At 51.6% G+C, this 25,388-nt stretch overlaps 1 protein-coding gene across 2 annotated transcripts; it reads right to left on the bottom strand.

The window, feature by feature from the left end:
• NT5C1A (5'-nucleotidase, cytosolic IA) lies at window positions 1-25,311 on the bottom strand. Of its 2 annotated transcripts, XM_081058013.1 has the most exons (6): window positions 20,723-25,311; window positions 13,713-13,880; window positions 13,154-13,283; window positions 11,446-11,568; window positions 9,171-9,355; window positions 1-7,659 (listed from the first exon to the last, which is right to left on the bottom strand). In XM_081058013.1, exons 1-6 carry the CDS (start codon window positions 20,846-20,848, stop codon window positions 7,294-7,296), a joined length of 1,098 nt encoding a protein of 365 aa, XP_080914139.1. In that variant the 5' UTR covers window positions 20,849-25,311; the 3' UTR covers window positions 1-7,293. The 2 variants fall into 2 exon arrangements, with proteins under 2 accessions (XP_080914139.1, XP_080914140.1); XM_081058014.1 differs by lacking the exon at window positions 11,446-11,568.
• Window positions 25,312-25,388: the final 77 nt, after the last annotated feature.

The following is a 25,388-nucleotide window of genomic DNA, read 5'->3' as shown; positions in this document are numbered from 1 at the left end:
TTCTATTTATTTGAATGGTCTTTAAGAAGCCAAGGCCCACGTTGTAAAATTAAGGTATAGGACAAGCACGAGGAGTAAGAGGGATCCACACTGACAAGCACGCGGCACCCTTCATCATGTGACTGAGTAAATGCTACAGAGTCAGACAGACCTGGGGCCTGGGAAGGGCTGACAGTGGACAAAGAAGGAGCAAAGCTGGGGAAGGTATGAGTGGTCTTATCCCCAGGCAAGGGAAGTCCCATTGATTAAGAAGCACACCTCCAACTTTCTAAGGAGGCACTTCGGTTTGCCATAAAAAGCAACCCAAGGAAGTTAGGTTATAAGGAAGACTGGGCAGCCCATGTTTGCAAAAGATAGAAGTAGAGTTCTCATAAAGCAAATGGTACAAGATAGGGCTTCTGACAGGTAGATACAAGCACACTAGACATAGAGGCTTCATTTTAAATCTTGTTCTAAATTGTGGGTACTGAGATGCTTTTAAGTAGAAAATTAGAAGTTAAGGATATGTGTGCTATTAAGGTAATAAAGAAGTTTGTATGTACACAGTTTAAAACACACAGGGATGAAGTAGGTTATCTCCAATGTCTCTTAAAGATCCAAAACTCTGAGTTTGAGTGTAATATCCTTACACTCTCAGGTATTTGGTTCTAAAAAACCCAACTCACTGGGCCTGGGTCAGAGGGTGCAAACAGGAGATTCAAGGGCCAGATTTAGCCTACAAGATGTGTTTTATTTGGCCTGCACAGTGTTTTCTCAATTTGAAATAGTTGCCAACATTTAAAAGTCCAGATTTCCAGGTTCTCTTGAAAGAGGGGGTGGAATATCTGGCAACACCAGCCCACATTCCCACACAGCAGCAACCACGTCAGATGACAGAGTCTGTGTTCTCCATTTCACTAAAGACCCCGCATAGTCCTCTTTGCTCATTTTCGTTTCCTGCCTGGCCCTTGGAGGCATCACGGTTTGGGACCTGGCCCAGGCATCCAGTCTGTGGTGACCTTATGGTTTTCTACTTGGTGGCAGCTCTAAGTCTAGCCCCAAGGCCTTTACCCTAATTCCATGGCAGACCCATCTTACCAGTCGGCCCATGAAGGCATATGCACCTGCAGGTAGCAGTGTGGGGGTCAGTGACCCCAGTCTGCTGAGATTTGGTTTCTTTTACAGATGAGAACTGAAAAGTTGCCAGCCATACTTCACTTTCATAAATTGAATCCCAAAGGCCTCTCGGGGATGGCCCATCAGGGAGATACTTTCTGATCAAAGCCATGGGTAAGTCACTGTTGGGCTAGACTAGAACACCCAAGCAGTGGAAGGAATCCCAGCCTAGGCTGGGCTGGGCCTGGGGTGGGGTGGGCAGTAAAGAAGGAAGCGTTCTTATCCATGGCCATATATGACCAGGGGAGCTGTGTAGAGTTGGCAGGTTTTACGGATGCCTAGGAGGTACCACTCACGTCATAGCTAGTACGAATGGCTCCATATGAATTTGTGCAGTGCACAATCTGCCCAACCGTACATGTTGGCCCTGGAACTGTCAAGAGGAAGGAAGAAACAAGTGGAGATGAGGCAGGTGCAGCCAAAAGGGGTGACCTAGCACTTCTTTCCCAAGGCTACAGAGGGTAGGGGTAGAAGGTGGAGTGTTAGGAGCCAAGACCTCGTTGGCCAGAGAAAGATAAAGGGCCTGGCCTAAGCAGCCTTCATGATGCACATGTGCAAATGCCCATGAGATGATAGGAACAGCCAGAAATAGTCTCAGGAAGCAGAGCTGGCCATTAGTAGGTCCAGGATACTTAGTCAACAGAGATAACCATCCTACACAAACACACACACACACACACACACACACACACACATAAACATGCATACATGTAATTTTTATCCTGTTGCACACGCTTAGGAGTGTGTCCATACGTACAATCACAGTGGTAAGAGCAATCAGCTCATCACACAGGTACATTTAGCAAACATTTTCAGAGCACCTAAAGTATTAGGTTGGTGCAAAAGTAATTGCGGTTTTTGCAATTGTTTTTAACCTTTTAAACCGCAAGTACTTTAGCACCAACCTAATGCTTTTCGGCTGAGCTACCTGCTGGAGTCCAGCACAGCACCAAGTATCATTCATGGAAGGAGAGAAAAGTAACCATTGAATAAAACCACTACGAATACAAGAAGCAGCTGGGTGCTGGCCTACAGTGCCACCTACTGGCCGGAGGGGTGTTTGCACTCGGCTTGAGGACGGTGAAACCCGGGATATTGCTTCTAAGGCACCCTTTCTAAGGAAGCCACCAACCGCAGGTTCCCGCCTCTTTGTGTTCTGCCTGAGTGGGGTGAAGCCCTGGTATCCTCAGAGTTGCACCACAGCATCAGAAAATGAACATTCAGGGCCTTGCATGTCCCGTGGAAAGCAATATCTGACACCAAAGGAGATGGCGAAAGAGGTTTTCATCTTTCACGCCAATTCCAACCCACTGACAGAGGATTCTGAGGTCACGTCTGAGCTTAGCAGAGAAGAGTATCATGACAGAACAGTGACAGAACCATAACTGTAGGGAGAACAGCTTCCACATTTGCCATTTTTGCAGCGGATCCTAAATCTGCAGATTTCTCCTGCTCCACAATTCCGTTGTGAAGGTATGTGTTTCTTGCTCACACCCTCCCAGCACAAGAAAACTGCCATTCCCACTTTCACTGGAGTTTCTCTCTCACTTGCTCAGTAACTTCTAAGCCAACTAACGCCCTCTCTGGGCCCATCTTTGTGAAGCATTTGTTCTTGCTTCCACAGACAGCATATGGGTAACTTATTAGAGCTAAGCCCCACAGTCAACACTGGGCACTTCACTTTTTCCAAAACTCATATTTAGCTAAAGCCCACCCATCTACTGGTGGCTTATCACTTCCCAAAAGGCCCAATGAGGGCAATGACAAATCAAGGACCACAAAACCACCCTGAGCAGGTGCTGCACAGCCAGCTGGGCTTAGCCCTGGACAGCGGTCCTGCTCCCTGCCCCTCAGCCATCAGCTTGGGGGCAGAGGGTGGGGGTGGGGGTGCGGCCCACTCACATCAAATCTGTACATTAATCATATTTCAAGTTACAACAGGCCCTGGGTCACTGAAAGTGGTCAAAACTTGAAATCTTAAATCCTCAGATGATAAGGGTCTGTTGTGTTTAACATCAAGGTACTTAGCTAGTACTTGTGACACTCTGTAGCTCCAACAGCGCCCACAGATGGGCACAATGCCCCCTGTGCTTTTCCCCCCACACCCCCACCCCTGCAGTGGAGCCGTCCTCTGCCTGAGTGCTGAGGTGGATGTAAGCTGGTCTCTGCCACTGAAGAGCGGGCCTGGGATGTTTGCCTTCGCCCAGGGGTCAGCAAATTTGTTCTGTAAAGGGCCAGATAAATACTGAGGGTGCCAAAAAAATGTATACACATGACTTGTATTCATCTTTTGTTATCAGTATATATAGAGTATTACAAGTTTAATACAGTTTTTTCCTTTCTTAAAATGTGTATACATTTTTTTGGCACCTTCTGTATTTTCAACTCCGCAATCGCTGTTAAAACAATTCACACCTCTGCTGTTGAGATGTGAGAGCAGCTGTAGACGTACATGAACAAATGGGCATGGCTATGTTCCAAAAAAAGTTTCAATTTGGCCCAAAGAACCATAGTTTGCCAACCCTGCATTAGCCCAACTTGGGGTCTTCAAAATGGGTTCCATAGAACTTGGGTGTGTTGGAGGTTCTTCATTGGCTCTGCAAATGTTTGGCTCTAATTTAAAATTCTTCTTAGCTATTTAGGAAGCTATAACCAAAATGTACTCAGTCAAATGTGTTATATATAGTATTTTAATATGCAGGAAGGAGGTCGATATGTTAACGGTCAGGTGAACTCCTTTGTTATGAAGCTTCTATCACCACCACTATGCACATGTATGGGCCATACGACAAAATGGTTAAGAGCCTGGGTCCCAGCAAAAGCCAGACATGAGCTTGAGTCCCCATGCTGCCACTTACTAACTATGGGACTGGTCAAGTTGCTTTACCTCTCTACACCAGCATGGGCACCAGCAGAGGGGACACTGGCCATCACACTGGTGCAGCCTCCTAGAAGACCCTTTTCCTGGATCGTGGGAAGATGCAGCAGTCACAATAGAGGGGCCAGGGCAACTGAGGTCATTGAGGGGCACTGAGGGACTCAGGCCAGAGCTATTTACCAATTGCTATGGAGATATCTCCATATTTTAAGCACCAGTTTGGCTGTACTGTACATACCTGTTGAATATCATTATAATGCTGGAATCATCTTGGATATGAACTTCTTGCTGGTTTTGATCTCTTCTGGCATTTTCTGCTGTGTCCCCACCATTCTGCTTGGGCTCTCAGGAAGGGGAGGGGGCTGTTTTGCTATGATCTTAGCAGTCTCAGTGCATAATAACAGGACTTCTGTTTTTCTGCTAAGTGGCAGTTTCCATTGGATGGGGGACTTTATTGGCAATCATTTCCTGGGATGTGTTCTGCAGGACTTTTTGGGGTGCAATACTTTTGGCTACGAGGGTCCAGCATGTCAGGAATTATGGTCTCTCTGCCCCATGGCTGTAGAACAAGTTGGGCCTGGGGCTCTTGTGTTCACCTAGCTTTTTAATTTGCCTGGCGAATGCTCCTCACTCCTTGAAACAATCTGGTGTGTCTGGCTGCTGCCTAAACATGCCCTCAGGACTTCTGGCCTTTTATTTCAGCCTCTGAAAGCTTTTTTCTGGGCCTGAGATGCTCATTTATGGTTTCAATAATAGAATTTGGACCCTACTGTCTCTCATTGCCCAGAGCTGTCTCTGTCTATTAACAGTGGCTCCAGTGAAACCCAGGCTTTAACTGCACCTTATCTTTCTGCTGCCAGCATCATATTTTTCTCCTTCCTGACAGACCTAGGAGAATCAGTGGTGTTTATCACTGGGCCCTGGGAACAGGGCCTCTTGGTTCCCAGAATCCCTGGGGTTTATCTTAATTAGGCGACATCTGGTGTTGCCTTCACAATGCTTGTGTCCACCCTGGTCACGCAGCCTAATGCCATTCTGTGGGCCACCAGCTGGCTCTGGGAGCCCTGCAGGCTCATCCAAGGGGATGGAGGACAAAAGGCGTTTTAGCCAAGATCAAAGATGACTTCGGCTGAGCTCTCTTTCTCATTTCCTTTCCTCAACGCTGTTCTTAGATCTCACAGTATCTCTGGCTGGGCTTGGAGCTCAAAACCAGGCCTTCTGCCCTGAGGACTCCTCTGTGGTCCAAAAAGATCCTGGCTGTGGATGAAATGACCTACAAACATATCTTCATCACCCGCCTTCCCCTGATAAAGCAGTGAGTGCTGGGCGTCTGCCCCGGGCACTCAGCAAAGCCTTGTCCCCTCCCCAGGAGCAGCCTCTAAGTGGCCTGCAATATGGATAGTGAAAGCCCAGCCCAGCACTTCAATTCTGGCCCCAACTATTGCTCATTTTGAGAACCACCTCTGTTTTCTCACTTTTTCTCCTTCCTGGATGATCTTTCTGCAACTATGGCCCTGCCCTACACTGCGCAGCACCTTGTGCCCATTCAGACCCTGGGCTGAGTCCTCAAAGGGACAAAGGTCAGGCCCTGAATGGCCCTTGCTCAGGGCCTTTCCTGACCCCACAAGCGCTCTAGCTCCCCAGCACACACCTCCAGACTCCTGTCCCCTCTGATGACACCTTTGGTTTCCTTCACAAATTGCTCGCTCACAGCGAGGATGCTCCCCGGGAGCCAAGCCGCCCGTACAGGTATCTGCTCAGCCCTCTAGGTCTTCCTGAGGGACCAGCCCTCAGTGCTCCACCATCCCTCGGGAGAGCCAGGCTGGTCAGCAAAGGAGGAAGCTGACTCATCCAGCAGTGAGAGTTCTACCCTGGAAGTCGTGACAAAGGGGCTGCAGGGCTTCCTGCAGGGTGGAGGATTCACAGGTGTACCTCAGAGGGTGTCCCTTGCATAGCATCCCGGTTATGGAGAATTCATTACCTCCACTCTCGATCCTGTAGCTGGAGAATCTTCTAGTGCACATTTCAGCTCCTTCTCCTCTAACTGGTCACTGCCTCAGATCAGAGCTCCTCAGTCCTCACATTTCCCATGTCACCCCAGGCGGCCTTCCCTCGGGCTCAGCCTGAACAACCTCCCACTTCAGCCACTGAGCTTTCTTCCATGGGCCAACAACAGTAAACCCTGATGCTCTGCCTCTTTCCCCACTGGCAGAGCTGCTTGGTGACACAGCAGAATACAATAATGGAGGGAGTGAAGGTTGAGGCGAGGGGGTTGGCAGGCAGGGACAACTGAAATTTGGCTAAAAGCAAAAGCAAAGGAAGCACTGCGCAGGCCGCCACTGAAGCTCCTTCCCAGGAGGGGTCTTCAGTGCCCCCTGCTGGCTGGACCAGAATTTACGTACAGATTACGTTAAATCCCTCATTCCTTTCACAGACCACCCCAGTTGGCAGCTGACCCCCGATGACTCAGGTCAGAGGATCACAGGAAGCAGATGGGTCATCTTGTCCAGTGGTTTCCAAACTTGTAAGATTATAGGTAGGGTTGCTGTGGACAACTGTGCATTTTGCACCTTTGACAAAGGCCTCTGTGGGCTGAGGAGTCAGAAGGGGCTGAAATTCCACTTCCATCCTGCTAAGCAAGCTGTGTACCCCAGTGTGATCTGCATCAGCCCAGAGGAGGGGTCTTCTTTTCATAATTCATTCTAGAGACAGTGTCCTTCTGTAATCTGCACCACGGTGCCATATGGGTCAGCAGCCCCGGCATAGAATGCTTCCTCCAAGGAAGGCAATCTTATAAACCAAACTTCTTTGGCTAAAGGAGTTAGAAAACCACATAAAAGATGGGGAAACTGGAAACTGAGGCTTGGGAAGGGGAGGGACATACTCAAAGTCATGCAGCTAATGCCACGCCAGAGCTTAGAGATCAGATCCCTTCTCTCTCAGAGCAGTGTTCTTTGCACTACACTGAGCGTGTTTTCATCCCAAACCCCCTTTGAGGCATCCCAGCTCTTCTGAGCCAGCCATTCTGCACAGTCTTCCTTTCCTAGCCAGGACCATGGCACAGTGTCGGCCCAGAAGGAGGCTGGTAAGTATGCTGCCCAGTCTGCATAATTGCCACCAAGTACCTCACTCACAGGGCTGAGGGCAGACATCCAGCAGGGCAGAGTGTGAGGAACGAGAAGGGTCCACTGGACGACGTGTCAAAGTATGACAGAGAGCTGTGCCTGGAGCACTGCGGGTCAGTGAAGCTGGTAGCTCAGCTACTGAGCAGCTGGGGCCTGCTTCATAGGTACCGTCCGCCGGGGTGTCTGGGCCACGCCGTAAGGCACATGGGCGGCCACTGTGCCCATCTCCTGAGCCCCAGCCACATGGAACATCTGGTCATCAAAGAAGATGTGTGGGCGGATCTTCTCGAGGAGGGGGCCCTTGGGTGCTCCCGCAAGGAACAGGGCCTCATCCGTCTCCAGGCCCCAGCTGCGTAGTGTCTTGAGAGCCCGGGCCCCAGAACTGGCTGCACTGCGTGCTGTCACCAAGTAGGTACGGATTGGGCACTCCAGCCGCAGGCCCTTGGAATAGAACTTCTTCTGCAGCCTACCCAGCGCCTCCAGAAAGCCCTTCAAGGGGCCCTATGAGAAGGCAAGGGAACACTGTGAGTTCACCCCTCTCCCAAACATTTGCTCCCTCTCCAGCTGGGCTCCTCCCTAAAGCACTAGTGTCTTGGGGTAGAAAAGCTTCTCAGGATCCCCAAATCTCTCAGATCTGTTATGCCTGCTCAATGGGACTGTAGGTACCTGTCAGTCTGGGTGTCCACACTGTTATGATTGGGATGTCCATGTCAGCATAGTACCAGGGTAGCTGCTACTATGTAGGTCCACTCAGGTGTCCCTCACGTACATGGGTGTTTGCCCTGCAGCTCTGTAAGTGTAGCCTTCTGTGCTCACCAGCAGGGATGATATTAAAAGTATTTAGTAACTATGGCATGGGCAACTTCCAGGCAGAATGGATTCCCACTTCAAACAACTGGGACAAATAGACCCATGTGTGACTGGCTCAGGGTCTCATGCTCCAGCTCCCTAGGGTCAGGGAAAAGATTTCCTCTCAACAGTGCCCAGAACAATGAAGGTTAATCAGGACACATGAGCAAAGAAACAAATGATGATGAAGAAAACTGCTACATCAGCTGGAAACCAGGAAAGCTGGGCTTCCAGTCTGGGAGACCCCTCACCTGCTGAGTGACTGGAGCAAGCAGTGGTCTCCTGGGCTCTGTCTACCATTTAGTGGGAAAACTGTCCTGACCTGATTCTCAAGGATTTCTGAGGGATTAACAAGAATGGAAGTAAAATGAATATTCAGGGGCCACAACTGGACCCTCCTGAGTTCTTGGGAAGGGGGGCTGAGATGATTGAGCACCCAGATTTTTGTTAAAAGCACAAATAGGAGCTCCAAGGAAGGCTGGAAAATCCCAACAGCTCCAACCCCAGGGAACTTCCCCCAGGCTCTAGGCCATATTCTGCTCTCAGCAAAGCAGGCTTCCAGCTGTTTGACGATGAGTAAGGGTCCCTGAGCCCGCTGGAGAAGGGATGGATGGCAGGAGGTGGGAAGGGCTGGTATGGCCCAAAGCAGAGGGGCTGCTCCAGACCCCACACCCAGCTGGATCTTGCTGCCCCAAGGAGGGGCACCATTCCAGTTTTTCCTTTCCTCCAGGGAGGGAAATGGGGTTTCTTCAGGGGAGGGAAGCCTACTCAGTGGACTGAGGGAATCTCAGAGAGGAGATGAAGGTTCTAGAGAGGATGGTGACTTCAGAGAGAAAGAGGATGAGGCCTTCAGAGTGGGGTGGGGACTTTAGAGAAGGAATGGAGATGTCAGAAAGGGAGTTGGGGGCTTCTGAGAAGGATGAGAACTTAGAGCGAAGATGGGGGCTTCAAAGGGAGGATGCGACTGTAGTGAGAAGGACCGGGGCTCCATGAAGGGGAGCCAGGGCTCAGGTGGGAGGGATGAGGGCTGGAGGCTTGGTGAAGGGAGCTAGCTGGATTCTGGCCAAGCTCAGGGTTTGGTTCTAGGCTGAAGATTCCAGTCAAGGGCAGGTTCTGGGGAGCCACCTTCTCCACTCAGGGGTTCTGGGGAGTATGTGGAGCACCTGGGCCAAGGGTTTGTTCTCGTGGGCCTTCTCATGCTCGAAGAATCTGTCCAGCCCATGGGCCTTCACGATGCGCTCTGACTCATCTGAGAAAAGCACAGCATCCCCATCGAAAGCCACACGCAGCTGACTCTGGGATACGGCCACGTCCCTGCTGGGACTGAAGACGGTGGCGGCTGCGATCCCTGGGCAGAAGGAGGCAAGTGTTGTGTCTTTATTCCGGCAATAGGGGCCCTGTGACACCCGCCTCAGTTGTCTGGAACCAGGAGAGGGCTATGTCAGTTTATCCTTGCCCCACCTGCCTCACCCACCTGCCTCACCCAGGACTTGGGGCAAGGCTAACAAAGGCTAGTATTCAGAATATTTAAAAACTGGCCAGTAAGAATGGATGGTGGCTTTTGCTCTGAGTGGGGCTCTGAGGGCTCTGGCCTAAGCCAGAATTTCCCTTTAGTTGCTGCTTTGTGGAAAGGTTTGTGGGGGTCCCAGGGAACAGGGAGGCACTTAAGGACTCAGGACAGGAACTATTTTATCAATCAGTATGGAGGAATGTCAACACTTTAATATCTAATAAGGTCATGCTGCTACAGACCAGCAGAATGTCAGTCCTGGCGGGAAAGAAGTGTCCCTCAGGCCGTTGCTGTCCTTCCAGGAGTTCCTCACAGGCCCCTGACACAGACCTACGCTGGGAAGGAGCCCCAACTTGGCTTGGCTTGGCTTTCCTGTCTTGCTATTGATTCCAGCAAGCGCCTCACCTGCTCTGAGCCAAGGTAATTTTAAGGATATTTCAGCTCTTTTTGGGGCTGAGATCCCAGGCTGCAGTCTGAGGTAGAGGGTGCAGGTACCCTCAGTCTGCTGCCACAATAGCACCCAGGTATGTCCTATTCAGGGCAGCCTGGCCGTTCATGGCTCCTTGAGGCAATGTGGTAGCCATGGGAAGTAGCACTGATGACATCTGACTGTACACAGACTCTCTGCAACCCTGTGCTTCTCCTGAGGGTCAAGGATACCGGTCGGGAACCCAGGCTCCAGACTAGAGCTACTCTGGACAACAAAGAGCCAGTGCTAGAAGGCTGGAGACCTGGGCCGCTGGCTTAGTCCATTCCCTGTTCTTCACCTCTCCAAAGGCCACTTCAGCTCTACTCTTTGAGAATCTGGGACCAAAGGGGCCAGGCTTAGGCAGGCTTGGGAGCAGGGAGCAGTGCCAACCCCAGAGCGTTTCACTATAAGCAGGACCAGGTCCTGGGCATCAGGCCAAGCACCTCCTCAGCTCTGCCAATGCTAGAGCCAAGATGAGCCAGAACCACCCCCACCCTGGGCAGGGCCTCCCTGCTGACCCCCCCCCCCCATCTCTAGCCTGAGCTCAAATTGCAGACATATAGAGGTACACATGCGGGCCAGTGTCAAGGCCCTAACCAGAGGCTGTGACATCTGTGGAGCGAAATGGCTTCTGGTTCCTGGTTAAAGAAAGCCTCTTGGAGCCCCAAGCAACTGAGAGGAGTGAGATATCAGGGGGAAGAGAGGCCAGGCTTCTAGGCAGGAGACAGCATGAAAGACGAAGAGAAAAGAGAATATATTGTTGTTTGATAAAGAAACCTGCCAGTAGCGCTCAGCCTGAGGAGAGCTCTCAGGCAGTGGGGCCGGCCTTCTTCCCTTGTCGGCCTGTTTTCTTCCACGTGCAATAGGAATATACACTCTGTCGGAGGACCAGGGCTATGGCTACCACCCCAAACTGTCCCTTGAAGGAGACACATGCAGGAAAATTCTCTCCGTCACTACTTGCAGCTGGGGCTCCTAACCTCAGCTCAGCACTGGCCAGCCCAGCTGCTGGAATGCTGGCCATTTCCCAAACCCCATTCGCTGCTCAACTAGATACTGATCTCCCTCCCCACTGGCCCAGAGAGGGACAGAGACTGCCCGTGGTCACACAGGAAATCAGAACTCCTACTGACCTGGAGGATTCCTAGAAGGGAGAAACTTTGTGGGCCGTAAGGAGAGTTTCCATGGAGACAGAAGGCTGGGTGATGCTGATGAATGAAAGCATCCTTACTCCTGGGGAGGGCAGGAGGTGAGAGAGGGGAATAGATGGGCAATAAGTGGAATAGGTGGGGCCTTGTTCTCGAAGTTTACAGGACAGGTCATGGGAATTAAGGACAGTACTCCCCTTCCAGTTACCATGGCAACCCCTAGCACCTGCTCAGAGCTTTAGGACCAGGCCTCTCACCTCTAGGACCTCTTCTCCAGACTCCCCATATTCTCCCTCCCCAGGTTGACTCACCTTCATCAATGGCTTCCCGAACTTTTTCCGCATCAGCTGACAAGTAGAGGTTAGTGTGATAGGCCTTGAGGTAGCAGATGGGGCTATTCCCACCTGTCATGCAGAACCTCTCGATGAACAGGTCTGGGGAGGAGGTAGAGAACACCCAGGTGATGCCTGGGTCAACCCTCAGGGCCTCAGAGTGGTCCCTCCGTGTCCAATGGATGTCATCTTGGTTCTAAGTGGTGGTGGGGTAGCAGAGTGATTCTCTGAGTGATTTTAGGCCAGGGTTCTCTCTCTCTAAGCCCCTCCACCCTTCATCCAAGAAATGGGGATGATCACATCTCTGGAACAGTTGCCTGGCTCACAGTAACATCCTCTTGTCAGGGAATCACAATACTACAAAAGTACTACAAAAGGTGGGTCCCAGCCATGAGTCACCCTCCTGGACAGAGCTGATTGGATTGGGGCAGACACTTGACCCAAGCTGGACCAATCAGATGTTTTCCCCAGCCTGGGCTGATAGTCACCTAGTACCCATGTCTACACAGGTTGTGAAATATTTGCTGGTTGGTAAACGGCTGCTGCTCTGAGCCCATTGAGTTAGCCCATCATTACCCAGCCCCTCATGCAGGACGACCCAATGCCGGGCGCCGCAGGGGTCCTTCTCTACCTGCTCCAGCACTATAGGTGCGGTCTGTCTAATTGCTCGGAGTCTACCTCACAGGTGGTTAAACATTTTGAATATCACTCTACTCCCAGCACTTTGAAATCAGATTTTAAAATGCCAACTGGACTCTCTTGGTTGCTTAAAACAAACACTCATAAACTTATAAATTTTGGCCATGTTGAGGAAAAGCAGAGAAACCTAGTTTGAGGAGAGAAAGAGATGGGGAAGAGAAGAAGGGGGAGGAAGGGGGAGAGGAGGAGGAGGGGGGGAGGAGGAGGAGGAGAAAGAAAAGGAGAAGGAGAAGAAGGAGAAGGAGAAGAAGGAGAAGGAGAAGGAAAAGAAGGAGAAGAAGTACAGACATGGTGAGAGAAGCAGAAATAAGGGCTCACGTGACAGAGAGAAAAACAGCCCAGAAGAGGTTGGATTCTTGGATTCGGGCCTTTGTAAGCCCAGTTTTACTTCCAAGCCTGTGGTGCTAAGAGGCTCCCCGGTAACCTAATAAGAGATTATTCTCTTCAACTTGCACTAGCTCTGGAGAGTCCATTACTTTCCATCAAGAAGTTGAATTAAGCCACAAAGCCCCTTTACTCTGACAATTGCGGCTGCTTCTCCCAGCAGCCTTGCGGGCCTGTTGCAAATAGAGAAACTGAAGTACAGAGGCAGCAAATGCCCTGCCTGGTCACACAGAGAGTGGGGCCTGTGCAGTGGTGCGTTGGAGCTGGCTTGTACCGGCTTCTAAGAGCCGGATGTTAAACATTCAGGGATTTTTTGGGGGCCAGTTAGATCGTTCAACTGTTGGTAGCTCGAAACCAGCCACAGTGGGAATGTTTATACCCTGAAAACAGTAATGCTACATTCAGGGTTTTCTTGTCAGTTTATGTGTGTGTGTGTGTGTGTGTGTGTGTGCGTGTGTGTATGTGTGTGTGTGTGTTTAGGAGCCAGTTTCCCAGCACACCACTGGGTTTGGGGCTTCGGGTGGTATGTCCTTACCCTGCAGAGGTGTGGCCCTGTCCCCACAGTCTGGGAGGGCTGTCCCCTGGCCACACCTCTCATGCTCACCATAGTGGTTGATGCTGTTAATGAGACGGACGCCCACTTGAGCGTGGTTGTTGGTGACGAGGACGATGTCGAAGATGTCCTCACTGTCGGGGTACAGCTCCCGCAGCTGCCTGTTCACAGCCTCCAGAGCCTGCATGGGAAAGGGGGCTCTCCAACTCAGACCCCAGAGACTGATACCTGGAGTTGGTGCTGGGATCCAATGGGAGGAGAGGGGGGGTCAGGGGCCAGGCTTGGGGTGATCAGCGGGCATGGACTGTCCCTCCTGATCTCTGCAGGTTGATTATTGCTCAGGGCTGCCTCACTGCAAGAGTGAGTGGAGCCTGAAATCCAGCCCCTGAGCCATTCAGCAAGCTGGTTCCGTGGTGTGGCGTGGGGCTGCATTAGTTGAGAGGATGGGGCGGGCTCTGCTTCCCACCATGGCTTGGTCCCTAGACAAGCCCTGCTCCTGCCGGGTGGCATCAACCCCGCGGATCCCTTTCCCCTACTCAGACACCCATGGGTGCTTTTGTCTAAGCCCCCACAAAGGCACTGTATGGCTAGCAGTGGGACTGCCCCTCACCTTCACGAAGGGGAAGGCCGGCCCCGGGCTAAATGGCTCGTTCTCGTGTTCTAGCTGGTATCGCACATACTCCTCCACACCCTGCTCCGCGTAGATCCGCTGCTCCTCATCCATGCGGAACAAGGCTCGCGAGGACACAGCAATGGTGACCGCGTTCTGAGGCTTTGGCTGTGGAGGTGCAGGAGAAGGGCCGTCACTCACACTCCCCTGACGTGAGTGTCCTGTGCTGGCCCCTCTGAGTAGTGGGGCAGGGAGAAGACCCAGGCCAGCCTCTGCCCTCAGGAGGCTCAGCCTCGGGCAGGGGCAGACCTACGTCGGGACCCCCTCAGTGCAGGACCCAGCTGGGGACTGACGGAGAAGAGGAGCACAGCAGGATAAGAACATGCCCTCCCGGAGTTTGCAATCTAGCCAGTCGTCTGGACACAACAGAAAACTGAATACAGTGTATGTAGCCAGAGTATGACTGATGCTCAAGATGGTCTCCAGATGGTTTCCATTATAAGATGAAAGCTACATGTCCTTAGGAAGACATGGTGCCTAGACACACGACAATTATATAAGAAAGTTTATCTCCAGCCCACAATTTTTTCCTGAGCTCCAGACTCATATATCTAACTGTCCCAGTTGACTAACAGACACTAAAACTAAACATGCCCAAGGATAAATTCCTGCTATTCTCTCCACTCCCAAACCTGGTCTCTTTCCCCCTCCTTCAGCTCACTGCTCAGCACCAAGCAGTCATCACCTAAACCAGAAGCCCAGAAGTCAGCCTCAAGTCTTCCCTCTTCCTCAACTTCCTTTCCCTATCAACCAATTATCAAAACCTGTCAGCTCCACTAGAATCCATCCACTTCTTTCTGTCTTCTCTACCACAGTCCAATCTATCACCATCTCTCATCTCCTCCAATCTGTCAGCCATATTGCTGTCAGGGGATTTTTCTCAAGTTCTGGTCATGTACCCCGCCCTTTGTGTGGTGCCCACTCCTCAGACCCTAGTCGATAGCCTTTAGTATAGAGTAGAAAACTCTTCACAAGACCCCTACCTATCTCTCTGCTCTCACCTCCCATGACCCCACTTTGCTCAATCTGACATTTCTCACGTCCAAGCACACCTTCCGTCTTTCTCTGAGCCTTTGCACATGATGTTCCTCCTGCCTGACCTATCCCTGACTCTCCATCCAGCTAACTTCTTCCAAATTACATGTCACCTCTAGGAAGCCTTCCCTCACCCCTAGTCATGGGTTTGTTAACTCTCCTTTCCTATTTTCCTATTTCCTTTTTAGTAAAATTTAACACTAAATCGTAATTGCTTACTTAATCATTTCTATTTCTAGGCAGAGTTCTAGAGAGGAAGCAGGCAGGAATCATGCTTAAGTTCTGAGGGAGCAGGAACTATGACTATCTTGTTCATTTATTGTATCTCTAGTGCTCAGAACTGCACCTAGCTCATAGTAGGTGCTCAGCAAATTTTTAATGCCTCCAAACTTTTAAGTAATGTATTTCAACAAGAAACAGCGTTTGCCACGATGAATTTAACATGAACTAGAAAACTTCAGTGCAGTGCCCTAATTTGTTCAGATTATTAATATATAGTAGGTGCTCAGAAAATATTTTTTTGGTTGATGCAAATTTAGCAAATATTTGTTGGTTCTTTGTGCCAGACAGCTGGCTTCTGCCTGGGGGGTGGTCCTGGTAGAGACTTGGCTGCTGCCCTCAGAGTTCACAGGCTGCTAGGGGAGAAAGACAGGTAAACAGAGTTGTAAAAGGGATTGAAATGAGTGATAGAATACAGGTGAAAGCCAAGTATTGACAACAGGGGTTCAGAGGAAGTTGTCACGGGAGAGGAGGCATTTGAGCAGAGCCTTAAAGGAGGAGCAGGGCGAAGGAAGGCATGAAGAGGTATGCACATACACAGTGCATTCACACAGGTGAGCAGAGCCCAGGGCATGGGGGCAGGGGGGCAGATGAGTACAGGTAAGGTGCTCGATTGCAGAGGGCCTTCTCTCAGGGCCCCAGGAGGTCCTTAGAACTCCTTCACCACCTCCAGTGGACTAGAGACAAGGGCATGCCATCACAGGGGAGGCAGCTGAAAATCCCAGGGGAGGGCAGATGTGGGTGCCCAATGGACTCACAGACACCCAGAGTCTCACTACATCTCTACGACCTGAGCAGTCCTGGGACCACGATTCCCACTACACAGATGAGGACACAGGGGCTCAAGTTGAAGGCAAGACTCAAATGGACCTCGCACTCCGGCCTGCTCTTGATAGCCCTGCGGGCCATGCACGGCCCCGCTGCTTCCCTCTGGAGTCAAGCCAGCTTCCAATCAGTTGACAACATTGAGTGATGCCCATGTGACAGGCACTGGGCTGGGTACATGGCAGGAAAGGAGACAAGTGTGATCCCTGCCCCCATGGAGCTTATGCTCTGTCCCCAAGGCAGGGATCTGTGTCATTCTTTAGAACAGCGCTCTCTTTCTGTGATAATAGAAATGTCCAGTGAGGTCTGCATGGCTACATGTGGCGATGGAGCAACTTGACAGTGGCTAGTGGGAACTGAGAAACTGAATTTTTAATTGTGTTTAATTTTGATCAATTTAAATTTAAGTATCTGCAAATGGCTAGTGGCTAGTGAGGCTTTAGAACCTTAAAGTAGGAGTGGAAGACCAAAGAGTTCCACAAGCTCATGAGGTGAACCTCAGTTTGCTTTTGACTTTTACTCCAACCAAGGATGTGGCCAGCAGGGTCAGTGCCAGGCAGTGGCAGGACAGGTGCCTCTCCCCTGGGGCTTAGCTCAAGTACTCTCCCAGTTGCTGACCACCCCTGTGTGTCTGTGTGTCCTTGGGCTGCCTACCTCCCAACCGCTTCAGTGCCTGTGAGCCTTCAAGAAAAGAAGGTAAACTTAAAAGACCCAAAGAAAAGGGATAATAGAAGGATGGCCAGAAATGGCAAGGATGGGCTTGGGAGAATAGGGAGACCCACTCTCATAAACCCAGGAAGCCTGTTGGCCTTCAGGACACGGGCTGAGCTTACTCCGCCCCCTGGGCTCACTGCCCCAGGGCACAGGCCCATCATCTCTTCAAGGACAGACAGCGGGATGTCCTCCCAGCCCCTTCAGGCAGGTTCCCAAGCCCGTCACTCCAGCCCAGGCAGCCAGCCAAGGTCTCACTCCTCACTTTCTATCCCACAATCCCTGCCAGGCAGCCATGTTCTGGGTCCCCTCTGGTTGACTTGCTCAGACCTCATCCCATCCCACCTTGGGCCATTGCAAGAAAACTATGCCAGCTTCCTTGGCTCTAGGAGTCTCCACTTCCTTCTTTTACAGATGGGAAAATTGGCCCTGAGAGGGGCAGAATATTACTCTAGGTCACACAGCAAAGCCAAGGCAGAGCCAGGATAAGATCCCAAGTCTTTGGCCTACAGCCTGGCCTCTGTCCACACAGCAGCCCCCTTCATATGCCCATCCTCAATAGCTCCCAGAAGGCAACCCTTGCTACTTGAGCCACTTCTCTGGGACACTCTCCTCACGCAGCTCTTCCTTTCTGGATTTGGGAGAAATGGTGAGGGGAATGGCACCTTCAGACCAAGGTTTCTAAGGGCAGGGCTCTCTTTCCCCTCAGAATGGAGGTCCCAAGGACAGGACCCTGCCTCCCGGCTCAGCCTGTTCTTACGCTGTACAAGTAAAGTCTAAGGGCCTAGAGGATATAAGCTGCTATGGAAATAAGGATCCCAGCTGGAAAAGATGAGCGACCTGTCCAGCCTCCAGGAGGAGCTAAGGAACAGGTGAAAGGGGCTGCCCAGAGGGGGGAGAAGTGAGCACTTAGAGTCCCTGCTGGATGTAGCTGCAGAGGGAGGCCACCCTGTCACGCGTTGTCAGGTGACCTGGGGATCGTTCCTCCATAAATCAGAAAGAAGTCCAGATTCCAGACTGGGAATTGGGTCAGAAAGACCCTTACCCTAAACCAAGGACTCAGCCTGGAAACACTGGCCTCCAGGAAGCCAGGGGCCTGCCAGCTCTCTCTGCCTTCCATTGGGATGTGTGTGGAGAGGCAGGCTGGTTATTCTGGCTTGGGAAATAACGATGAGGGGATGATGGAGGACAGCCCAGCCCCACCCAGCGTGTCTCAGGAGCTCTCATTTTGGCTGATATGTGCTTCTGCTTGTTGGACCCAAGATAGGAACATGGCCAAACACTATTATTTGTAGAAGGACTGGGAGGGAGAAAGGCTGCTGGAGAAGAGTAGGACAGAGAGGTCTATACTGAGGAAATCCTCTGACCCCATGAGGTAAGGGCCTCCTATGGGCCTTCAGAGCTTAATATTTCACACAGGCCCCTGGGAATGAGCATAAGCCCAGGCCAGGCCATGATGGGCCCTGTCATGCAGGGACTCAGCTCCCGCTCCCCGCATAAGAACGCAGGATATCGTGAGGCCAAAAAGGAGCACCAATGGAGCCATAGATAGGGGAGTCATACCACTATTTCTCGCTGGCGGCTGGGTTGGAGACACAGGAAATAGGAGCCACATGATGAGCAATCTACCGTCCACTTCTCTGCCAACCAGCCAACCCCCACTTGCTAGCTGCAATCCGTACTTGCTAGCTTAGCCACGGCAGTTATATTAGTGGCTAATGGCTAACTGGTAACAGCTGATGGCCACCCAGCCACAGTGGATGGCCATCTAATAATTAAGCCAGGACCTTTCTACGTGAGGCCAACTGCTCTCTGGGACTCTGTCCCCACAGGGCCCATGAGGCCTAAAGCCCCCAAAATAGCCTGTGGGAGGAGGGACTACTGCAGGAAGGAGTAGGGGCCAGGAAACCACTCAGCTCCTTTCCTCCCCGAACTGTGAGGGTCAGGGGCTGACAGAGAAGTCATGAGTAACAACTGGGCCTGGTTCCCTGGTTCCTTGGTGCTTGGGGAGGAAATGGATTGGTGAGCCCCACTCATCACCCTCCCCATGACATTAATCCAGCTTCGTCCTCAGACCCTGCCTGCTGCCAGACACACCCTCTCCAATCCATCCACCACACTGCCCAGGGTGATCTTTCTAAAATGAAAATGGGATCAAGTTAATCCCTTGCTGAAAAATCCTGCAATAGCTCCATTATTGTTTTCATACTTTTTAAAAAAGTAGGCTGACCTTTTATTGAAATGAACTCTTGGAGGAGACCCCAATAGGTAAACCAGATATCACCATATGTTATTGATATAAATGTATTTTGCAAATTCAAATGCATTACATTTGTATTTACATAAATAAGTACATAAAGTATTTATTATCCCATCAACCACTGAAAAGAACACAGTTGTTTGGGTAATGACAAATGTGGAACTGGGGGTTTAGGATGCCAGTGCAGACGTAAGCTTCATCATCTAGTCAATTTGTTTCTGTGCTTGTTGGTTTTTGCACTGTGTTGAAAAAAATCCTGATTCATACCAATATGTGGTTGCAAATGGTAAAAGGTTTTTTGTTTTGTTTTAAACTACAAGCCTCAAGAGACTCAGCAATAATTGTCAGCAACCTCAAGATACTCTTTTATTAAACAGATCACAGGAAAAGCTTTATTCTGAGGTTTTAATCAACCTGCAGTATAAATTAATATGTTGGTGGTCTCTCAGGTGCTAAAACGTACACATAACACATTTCCGTGTGTTGAGTTTTATTTCACATTTTTAATTGTTTAAAACATACTTTGAATAAGAAAGAAAATAAATTGGATTCACATGTGTGCAGACCCCCTGAAACACGGGGCTCTATGGAATCTAGTTTTAAAACTCCTCACTGAATAAGATCCAGGCTCCTTAACCTGGCACTCAAGCCCGTCCGTGGGTCTCTGGCAGCCCTCCAACTCTTCTCCGCATTCTTTGACTCAGTTGCCATCTCCATACCTTTTGCCCATCCTGTTTCCCTCTCCGCCTGGGAAACTACGCCTACTCAGGCTTTAAGATCAGCTCAAATATCACCTCTCTCTACAAAGCCTAACTTAGTCACTCCCTCCCTCTGCTCCCACTGCACTTATAGGGTCTTTCACCTCAGCTCTCACCATGTGCAGGGTCTCCCTCTGTGCAGTGTGAGCTGCTGAGGCAGGGACTCAGCCTAACTCATCTCGCAGTCCCCACTGCCGAAGGGGCCTGGCGGTACTTCAAGAAATGACTGTGACAGGTGGGCCTCCTGGGGAAAGGTTCTTAGAGGGAAGTAGCGGGACACTTTAAGGTCAGGCAGTAGCTCTTTGGAGGATGCTCTGAGCCAGCGTCTATTCTCAGTTTCCTCCCCAAGCTCTGATATCTGGTAAGCGGGAGTGAACAAGGCCTGGGGGCGCCAACCAGGGCATCAGGAACTTGTCGGATGGGGCAGAGGACCTCTCTCCTCTGTGTGAGTCTGGGAGTGCTGAAACCACACAGGCGTAGCGGAGATGTTGGTGCCCACGGCTAAGGGAGCAGAACCCAGAGCTGGGGCACAGAGCCCAGCATTGGGAGCCTGAAACCAGGGGCGCAGAGTCCAAAACGCACCCTTAGGACACGGAGAGCACAGCGTAGTGAGCCCAGGACGTCGGGCCCTGAGCCAGACCCCAAACGCAGAGGCTTGCGTCCGGAGCCCGGTACCCAGAAGGCAGAAAACAGAGGACACGGCAAGGGGCCCGGTTTCCAGAGTCAGGTTACCGGAGCCCAGGGCGCCTCCGCAGGCATCCCTGACCGGCTTTGCCAACAAGTGCTGCGGGCACGCACCAGGCAGCCCGCTCCGGGAGGGGCTGAGCCTCCGGCCCCGAGCTGGGCCTTGATGGCAGCGTGGGGGAGGGGGATCCTGGCGTAGAACCCGAGTCCCAGAAAAAACACCGGAGCAGAGCTCCCAAAATAAACACGAGTCCGCTCCAACCGCCCGGCGCATTCTGGTGCTGAGGGGCTGCGTCCCCTCCCGGAAGGGCGCCACAGGTCCCTCTTCAGGGGGCTTATGACCGCTCCCCTGGTGACCTTTCCCCTGCCCTCCCTCCATACCCACATCCTGTGTTTACCGATTTGGGTTTCTTCTTGGGCGCGAGGCTGTCGTGGAAAGTCTTGGCTTCCGCCCAACGCGGGACCGCGGCGGTCTCTGCCCCAGGCCCGGGTTCGCGGGGCTCAGAGGGCTTCCCGGACTCCATGCTTCGGCTGTGACCCAGCCCGTCCAGAGCGGGTGGCGGCGGAGACGCGGAGCTCTCGGGGCCGGGCTGCCGGAGCGAGGCGCGTCCCGGCTGTGAGAAGGGGGCGGGCGGCGGCGGGGAGTGTCGGCTGGCGAGCGGGCGGGAGGGCGGGGTGGGGGCGGGGGTGCCAAAGTCGCCCTCTGGGTTGCGGGTGTGTAGCTGCTGTATGTGTATCGGGGGACAGCTGAGCTCTCCTTCCCAGACCGCCCCACGCCCGAAATGAAAGGGGTGGCGTGGGGGTGGGCCTCTCCGGTCTCAGGTAGAGGGAGCCTGAAGCGGAGCTTGCGGGCTGCTGCGGAGTCGTGGTGTTCGCCAGCCGGGATGGTGTTCTTCGCAGGCCCTCCAGGAGAGAGGGGAGGCCTGACAACTTTGTTTTTCTTTCACCAGGATGGTGAATCCCAAAGTAGAAAGTGAAAAGCTAGCCGCCCCGCGCCCCCAAGCTAACCTCCTCTTTCCCCTCCGATGCCAGGACTCTCCTCAAGTGCTAGTCCATCCCGTGGAGGCGGAGGGGGTAGTGGATGGACAGCTCCGTCCATGAGGAGGAGCCCGCTCCTACCCGGGCGCACAGTGGAGGGCCCAGCCCGGCAGCACTTCCCCACCAAGGCGGAAGGGACCTTGAAGTCCGTGGCGAGACCAGATTCCCCTCTTTCTGGACCAGGACCCAGAACTGGGAGACTCCCAAGGACTCTGAACCTCAGTTCTTGCTGGGCCCTCGATGGCCAGCAGGGGGCGCGCACTCCCAGGTCCCATCTGCCACGTTTAGGGTGGTTCGTTGCAGGCCATAAAGCGGCTGAGTAGGAGGGTAGGAAAGGAGAGCCTCGGAATCAAAGACTTGCATCACCATCCTGGAGTTTAAGGGCGTTGTACCCCTTGGTGGAGAGCCCGGAGTGCAGACACTAATGCCACCCATCCCAAGGCACAATCTAGGAAGCAGGCAAGGGGCATGCATCTCTGTGTGAGCCTAGAAGTGTGCACAAATGGGTGGGAACAGCAGGAGAAAATACTGGCTTAACCTGGAAAGCGTCCCCATGGGAAGATGTACAGAATGGAGGAGTCCCAGGAGTCCCAGACTCCTTCATGTCCTGGGAGGAACTAACTAAACCTTGTGTGGGAGGAAGCTGGAGATAATAACAAAAGTTTTAGGATTGGGGAAATATGTTTAGACTTGCCCTTCTCTGGGCTTGGTAGATTGTTTCCATAGACGACCCCAAACTCTCTCCCATCATGCCTGCTTTGGCCATGTGACTTTGACACTTCTCCCATCCAGAGGTGGAGCTGAATTTGAGTTGACTCAGTGTCTTGCTTTGACTAATAGAATGCTATAGAAGTGATGCTATATGGTGTCCAAGCTTAAGAGGACTTGCAGATTCCAGTTTTGCCCTCTTGGGAACCAGCTACAATGTAAAGAAGTCTGGACCGTCCTGTGGGAAAGGCCACACGGTGACACAGAGAGGCCCTGGAGGATAAGAAGCCAGTGGAAAACAGTGGTTTCCCAGACGACCATCAGCACCAATTGCCAGACACATGGGTGAGGCCATCTTGGCTGTTCCAGCCCCAGCTCAGCTCCAGTGCGATGCCACTGGGTGAGTGACCCCAGCTAACAGCACATGAAGAAGTAAAACCTCCTAGGTGAGCCGAGCCAACCCGCAGAAACATGAAAACTAATAAACTGTTGTTCTGAGCACTAAGTTTTGTGGTGGCTTGTCATACAGCAATAAATAATGACAGTCCAGGAAAGGGTCCGTTTTCCTCGAGTTCCTCGTGGAGGAGGAGGAGGCCACTTAGGAAGAACATGTGGAGTGGTTGTATGGATGAGAGCACCTGATGAAAAGTGAACCATCCCCATGCTGTCCAGTGACCTTTAACCTGTGTGGCCTGGATGGAAAAGATGATCTGGGCCAATCAGATTCCTCTTTGTCAGAAATTTGGAATTGGGAAACAGGAGGGATCGTCACCCGCAGGAATAGAAGCTGCGGATGCTGTGAAGTACAGTTGGCTCCCAACAGACCTGAAGGAGCCTTAGCAGCTGCAGTTATGTTTGGCATGAAATCAAGAGGGGATAGAAACTCTGTGACAAGAATGAGCCAATCAGCAGATAAAGATGGGAAAAGATGTGCAGAGGGCAGCAGAGACCCCAAGAAAGAGAAATCAGGCTGCCCTGAGAGGGAGCTGCCTCTGGTCCTGATAGTTTTCCAAGCTTCTGTTAAGATCTTGGCTATCGTGCCCATCTCTAAATTTCCATGAGATTCTCCATATTGCTTCAACAAAAAAAAAGGTGGTGGCTAATGGTTTTGTTTGGTTAGCAACCTTTCCCACCCTCTTCTTCTAGTACTGGCCCTGCTTCTCTGGTCACAGGAGTAGACATGTGACCTAGACCTGACCAACTGTAGAACCCTATTTCCCTAGACACAGTGATTGAGCCGAGGATGAGCACATGACTCCAGCAGGGCCACTCTCCATACTCTTACATAGGGATGCTGGGAAATTTGGTTCTTTCTTCTCTGGGGCTATTAATTCGGGACAATGTGAGCTGGGAACCCATCTTTCCCTGTGGCAGGTGAGAGATCATTGGAAAAGTGCTTCTGAAGAGGACAATGAGGTCACACAGAGAGAAGCAGAAGCCAGGAGGGATAGAGGGTGCAAGGTGGAGCCTCTGGATCCAGCAAAGCCTGAACTTCCCAATTACATGAGCCAATAAGCCTCCCTTTTTTCTTGAGCTTGTTTGAATTGGGTTTTGTTCACCTGGAACCGAAAGGCTTGACTCATCCAGCCCCCTTTACTTGGAGACTTAAACATGTGTCCGGCTCAGTCGACAGGGAATCTCATAAGAAACTGTATGATAAATATGATGGACTGTGTACACATGAGGAGCCAACTGTTTGAGATTTGAGAGGGCTTCACCGACGAGATCATTGGGACAGGGGAATGTGTGGCCCAGGGAGGGGCAATGGCTTGTGTACAGATGCAGAAGCCTAAGACATCCCTTAGGGAAATGGGGACAATTCAGAGTAGCTCAAATTCAGGGTGCAGGAGAGGGCAAGAACAGGCTTCTGAGGTCAGCAGGTGGCCCATCATGCAGGCCCTTGAGGGACTTTTAAGGAGCTTATCACACTGAGGGCAGAGGGGAGACTGAAAAGTTGACATGGTCAGATTTGTGCTTTAGGGAGATGGCTCTGGTTTTTCTCGGAGCAGCTAGATGGCACAGAAAGCAAGCCTAGAGGTGGACTAACGTGGGCTAGACATGATGAGAGCCTGAGGGGTAGTCTTTAGGAGATGGTAACCCAAGACCTCTGTACCCCAAGGCAGACAGGAAACAGGACTCCCCATCCCCCGTGTGGCTTCAGCTGGGAATAGCAGCTCCAAGTTCTCAGACTTCTGAGTCACCTCACTAGTTTCATGGCTGCCCTGAGGCCAGGTCAGCCTCCTTCCTCTGTCCTAATTGCTTCCTGCCAAGGAAGCTGGCCCCCTCCTAGCGTCCTTGAGAAAGCCCTTGTAAAAGCAATTGAGCGTTTCAGGAGGAAGCAGGCAGCTTCAGCTGCCACTGGCTATTGGGACCCCAACCCCAGCCGGAACGGTGTCTCTCTGGCTATTGGGGAATGTTCTGAGAGAAACATTTCACCACCAACTCCCATCCCCATCATATTGGGGGTCTCTGGGCTGGGCTCCTGTGGATGGTGTAACAGGTTACGTGCCACACAACCTCTGACCAGCAGGGCAGGTGGGGCCTAAAATCCTGGGCACACTCCACTTGTCAAGCTGTGCATCATGGCATGACAAGGCTATATTTGTTCAGAAGAAGGGATATATTTTTCTAATTAGCCCATAGGTGCCATCCACTGATCTGACTGCATACTTTGGGGGATACTTCCATTCAGAAGGGGCGCCTTTTCCTAATTTGTACAAAAGGCATCATATGGACCATTGTAATCCTGGCTTGTGGCCTTTCTCCCACTATGCACACATTTGGGCTTTTATGATGCCTTCCACTGGACAGAGGGAGAAACTAAGCCACACTATCCACTGCCACTAGCTCCTTTCTGGGGGAACTGCTCTGTCCACAGACCGCAAATATCAGCATCTGGTCTGGCCATAGATGATTGGACCAAGGGGTCCCCCCCAAAAGCTAACCTTAATCAATCAGATTCTCTTGCTTAAGAACTGGAATTAGGAGACACAGAGGGGACTTGTCAGTCACTGGCGAGTCTTCACACAGAGGTGGGGATGGAGCCACTCTATACAGGCAAACCAAGGAAGTCTGAAGAGAAACCAAGGAAAAGAGCATAGATGCAAATATTGCCAAGGGCCTGAGAGCCACTGGGGCCCAGAGAAAAGAGAAGCCCCACTGTTAGTTGTAGTTCATTTTTGGTTTTCTATCTGTAGGGCCCTTGCAATCACTTACCCCTTCCTTTGAACCATCGAGTGGGTAGCTGTTCCATGGAACCAGAGTCCTTGCTAGAACAGGGACCTCAGCCCCAAGGAGTTGCTGAGGTACCCCACCGTG

This window comes from Rhinolophus hipposideros (genome assembly GCF_964194185.1).
Source record: "Rhinolophus hipposideros genome assembly, chromosome: 8".
Classification (NCBI taxonomy): domain Eukaryota; kingdom Metazoa; phylum Chordata; class Mammalia; order Chiroptera; family Rhinolophidae; genus Rhinolophus; species Rhinolophus hipposideros.
Note: the sequence above shows the minus strand (reverse complement) of the source record. Positions and strands in the feature narration are given on the sequence as shown.